The following is a 4,516-nucleotide window of genomic DNA, read 5'->3' as shown; positions in this document are numbered from 1 at the left end:
GTTTTAAATGGATTAGGCGGATTTAACCTATTTAACCGTGTTATAAACGAGTTGATTTATTATGACCGAATTCACATAAATTTAATCCGAACCCGCTTAATTTCGTATTGTGTAGTATAAACGGGTCCTGTATGTAAAAACTTGGCAGCCCTAGATGTAAATGATGCCAACTGGAGAATTTTACGAAAAGTCAAAGTAAACTACTAGTCGAACTATTCATCAAAAAAAACTACTAGTCGAACTACTCTAAGTCATGTCGTACTGTTTCGATTATGCACTAAACTTTATTTATATATCTTACTTTTATGTCAAAGTATACAAAATGATTTACTCTTGATAAAAGATAAAAGAATTTAAAAGATAATTATTTATCCAAAAAGAAATTTAAAAGATAATTACTTTAAATTTTCTCATCGTGTTTCAAACTCGTTTATTATAGCTTATAACACTAGTTTGATCCTTTAATTTATTAAAGATCAGTCTTTATAAGCTAGCTTGTTTTTTTTTTAAAGCACAATAACTTCTTTTTGAGTTAGTACAGATTTAACAAATAAAAAATAACTAATTTATTTAATATTTTTAAAAAGACTTTAATTATCACTATGCGTGTTGGATGTGTAAATTAATCTATTTCCCTTCCTATATTACTTTTGAAGAATAAGATTGCAGAAGGATATTCTATCTTTATTTTGTGTTCGTTTATGATCTAAATTTTTATAATCGTTAATTTTATTTCTTTTATTTTAAATTTCAGTTTTAGCTATTATTCAAATTAGAACGTATAAAAGTTTAAAAATATCATTTATATTGTTTTATATTGTTTTTTTTACAGATACTTTATATTTTTTCAATTTATCTATAACAATAAAAAATTCAAATATAGAAGACAAATTTAAAATTCTTTCACTTCATTTTAAATTTAAAATTTAAAAACGGTCAAAAATAATGACTATAAAAGTTTCGGTCATAAACAAGAAACTTTTAAAAAAAACTAATTGGATAATGTTCAATGATTAATCTTTATTTTTTTGACTTGTCGATACAATTTATAATACATAACATATGAAATTTAAATTATTTTCCAAACGATATCTATACCATCAATAACTATTATAAATACCCATCCTCCAACCCTAACCAAATTTAATTTTATTACACATAAAAGCAAAAATGGCTATTGCAATAATAACCATACTCTTGCCCATACTTCCTTCTCTTTTGCCATTTATTTTCCTTCTTTATTGCATGACTCTATTTCCCCCAAAGCCACCTAAACACCATAAAAATGAACTGAAAATATTACCTCCAGGTCCCCGACCATTACCGCTCATCGGAAACCTCCAGTTACTAGGCATACTCCCACATCAAAGTCTTTACCATCTAGCCAAACAATACGGTCCGATCATGTTCTTGAAATTAGGGTTCGTCGAAACTGTCGTGGTTTCATCAGCTGAATCCGCCGAGCTTTTCTTGAAAACACACGACGCTGCTTTCGCCAACCGCCCGAAAGTTTTAATCTCCGATTTCTTGTCGTATGGTTCTCGAGGCATGATTTTCGACGATTATGGTCCGTATTGGAGAAACGTTAGAAAAGTTTGTACATTACAGCTTCTAAGTTCATCAAAAATTGAGTCATTCGCACCTTTGAGAAAACAAGAAGTTGAATTAATGGTGGCGAAAATAAAGAAGGCGGCGGAGTTGAAGGAGGTGGTGGATGTTAGTGGCAGAGTTGGTGATTTTAGTTTGAACTTGATTTGCAGGATGATATTCGGACAACCTTGTAATGATGATGACTCTAATTTAAGGCATCTCATTAAAGAGTCTTTGGAATTGGTCGGAGCTATTAATATTGCAGATTATGTTCCTTATATTGGTGCACTTGATCTTCAGGTATGATTTTCATTTTGGTTTTCGTTGTTTTTTGCTATAATTGAATTAATTAGTTCAAATAATACAAGCGCTGGCAGTAAACTGTTAGGTCGTGAGTTCGATTCCTTCCACAAACGTTCTCTTTTTCTAATTATCAAAAATAAATAAAATTAATTGAAGAATGAAAAGCATTAGGTCCTGCCATTAGCATAGTTGACGAGGCATGTGATTTTGTAGACAAAAGAAAAACATTGAAGTAGTGACGTTATTGTCATTATAGTGATTGAAACTAAGAATTTTGGCGTTCGGTGGCCAAAGATTTTACTGTTATGACTTAAATTTTGGTTATGCAAAATAAATTTATATATTCACAATTATAGTTAAATTAATAAAAATAAAATATAGTGTAATAATTTAAAATATTTTTAATAAATTACTCTTTATTTAGGAGTTTTTTTTATAATATTATTGTATATAAATTTTCATAAAATTAAATAAATATTTTTTAAAATTTATATTTTATTTTTATTCACTATTTTTTATTTATATATAAAATAACAATTACCAACAAGTTCTGACTCAAAAAGTATAAGCGCTCAACAACAAACTGCATGTTAAGGTCGTGTGTTCATCAATTCTCCCATAAACGTTTTCCCTTTCTAATTATTAAAAAAATAAAATGACAATTAATATATAATATGAATATTTAAAAAATTATATAAAAATAAGATGTGTCTCTTTTCAAAGACGACCGAGGAAGTAATAAAATTCTGCTACCTTACCTTTAGTAGACCTATTATTAATACTCCTCTGTTCTCTTTTTTTTTTTTGTCCTTTTCTAAAGTTTTTTTATTTCAAAATATTTGTGCATTACAAGTTTTAATGACAAATTTTATCTTTTTTTTTATTGTTATCCTTCATTTTTGTTAGTGGAGTAGAGATAATATTTATTAAATATGGACTTTAGTATATCAATATAAGGATATTTAGTTATTTTAAATTTATATAAAATTTTAATGACTTTTTTAATGTGTTTTGTTAAAAATGGACAAACAAAAGAAAACAGTAATTGAAGTGGTTATGCATTTATGGTTTGTATCTCAACAAGAGCACCATAGACAAATCCATCAATAAACTGGTTTTCAATTTATGTATATATTGCACTCCATTAATGAACGTTGAATTATCTATTATTGGACCAACAGTTCATTAATTAATGAACCGGTATATACGTAATCAATCATGTTTAATTTAATATTGATTTGATGAGATATTCCACATTTCACAGGGATTAACACGAAGAACAAAGGCATACAGGAAAGGCATGGACCGAGTTCTAGAAAACATTATTGATAGCCATGAAAAAGATGATCGATGGAAGACAAAAGAGCAAAAAGATTTTATTGATGTCTTACTTGCAATAATGAATAATTCATCGCCAATAATTAATTCCAACGACGACCAATCCTACGTTATTGATCGAACATGCATTAAGGCTATAATACAAGACATAATCGTAGGTGGCTTCGAAACATCAGCTTCTTCAATCGAATGGACATTTTCGGAAATCTTAAGGCATCCGAGAGTAATGAAACGCCTTCAAGAAGAGTTGGAATCTGCAATCGGGTTAGATCGAATGGTTGAAGAAGAAGATTTGCCTAAGCTAACTTACTTAGAAATGGTGATTAAAGAAAGCCTACGGCTTTATCCGACATTGCCTTTGATTCCGAGAAAATGCGTAGAGGATATTACGGTTAATGGGTATCATATACCGAGTCGTTCAAGAGTTCTTGTAAATGCTTGGGCGATAGGACGAGATAGTAATGTATGGTCCGATAATGCGTTAGAATTTTATCCGGAAAGATTCGAGGACGAATGTGTAGATCTTCGCGGTCATCATTTTAAGTTAATACCGTTTGGTTCTGGCCGGAGAAGCTGCCCGGGGATTAATTTAGGGTTAAAGAATATACGGCTTGTCATTGCGCAACTAGCTCATTGCTTTAACTGGAAGCTTCCAGTTGGTGTGTTGCCGAGTGAAGTAGATATGACTGAGAAATATGGACTCACGTTGCCCAGAGCTACTCATATATTTGCAATGCCAACTTATAGATTAAATGTTAAATGATAAGTGTTAAGATAGATTGATCATGAACTATAATTAAGTTGTGTTGTTTGGTTATTAAAGAATTTGTACATGTTATACGTTTATAATAATTCCCTGTGCAAAGAAAGGAAGAAGCATTCATCACTTCTATACAAAAAAAATTGTGTAATTCGATCACTAAGAAAAACAGGAGAAATTAACTAATTTTGGGACGTGTCCCTTCAATTATCAATTTTTTATTTCAAAAAGAATATGGTAAACATAATGTGTTGAATTTAAAAAATAAAGTTGAACTAGTGCTGCTGGGATAAATAGAAGGAGGGAAAATGTAAAATGAGTAATATAATTAAGAAAAATATAATTTAACAGACCCATTTATTTTAATATACTAGTTTCGTACTACGTGCTACGCACGTGACTCGTAGTTTATATATTAATTAATCAATATTGTCTATTTTTTGTGGGTGAAAAGATATCTAAGATTTCTAATTAATATAGAAATAATAAATAATAATTATTTGTACTAAAACTTTTATACATTTG

The 4,516-nt window shown here is 29.4% G+C and overlaps 1 protein-coding gene across 1 annotated transcript; it reads left to right on the top strand.

The window, feature by feature from the left end:
* The first annotated feature begins 1,153 nt into the window (after positions 1 to 1,153).
* On the top strand, positions 1,154 to 4,205 carry LOC126671754 (cytochrome P450 CYP736A12-like). Its single transcript, XM_050365557.1, has 2 exons — positions 1,154 to 1,890; positions 3,158 to 4,205. The coding sequence occupies exons 1-2, from the start codon at positions 1,171 to 1,173 to the stop codon at positions 3,992 to 3,994; spliced, it is 1,557 nt and encodes a 518-aa protein (XP_050221514.1). The 5' UTR covers positions 1,154 to 1,170; the 3' UTR covers positions 3,995 to 4,205.
* Positions 4,206 to 4,516: the final 311 nt, after the last annotated feature.

Source organism: Mercurialis annua, linkage group LG3 (genome assembly GCF_937616625.2).
Source record: "Mercurialis annua linkage group LG3, ddMerAnnu1.2, whole genome shotgun sequence".
NCBI lineage: Eukaryota > Viridiplantae > Streptophyta > Magnoliopsida > Malpighiales > Euphorbiaceae > Mercurialis > Mercurialis annua.
The sequence above is the reverse complement of the archived record's forward strand: the minus strand, read 5'-3'. Positions and strand labels throughout refer to the sequence as shown.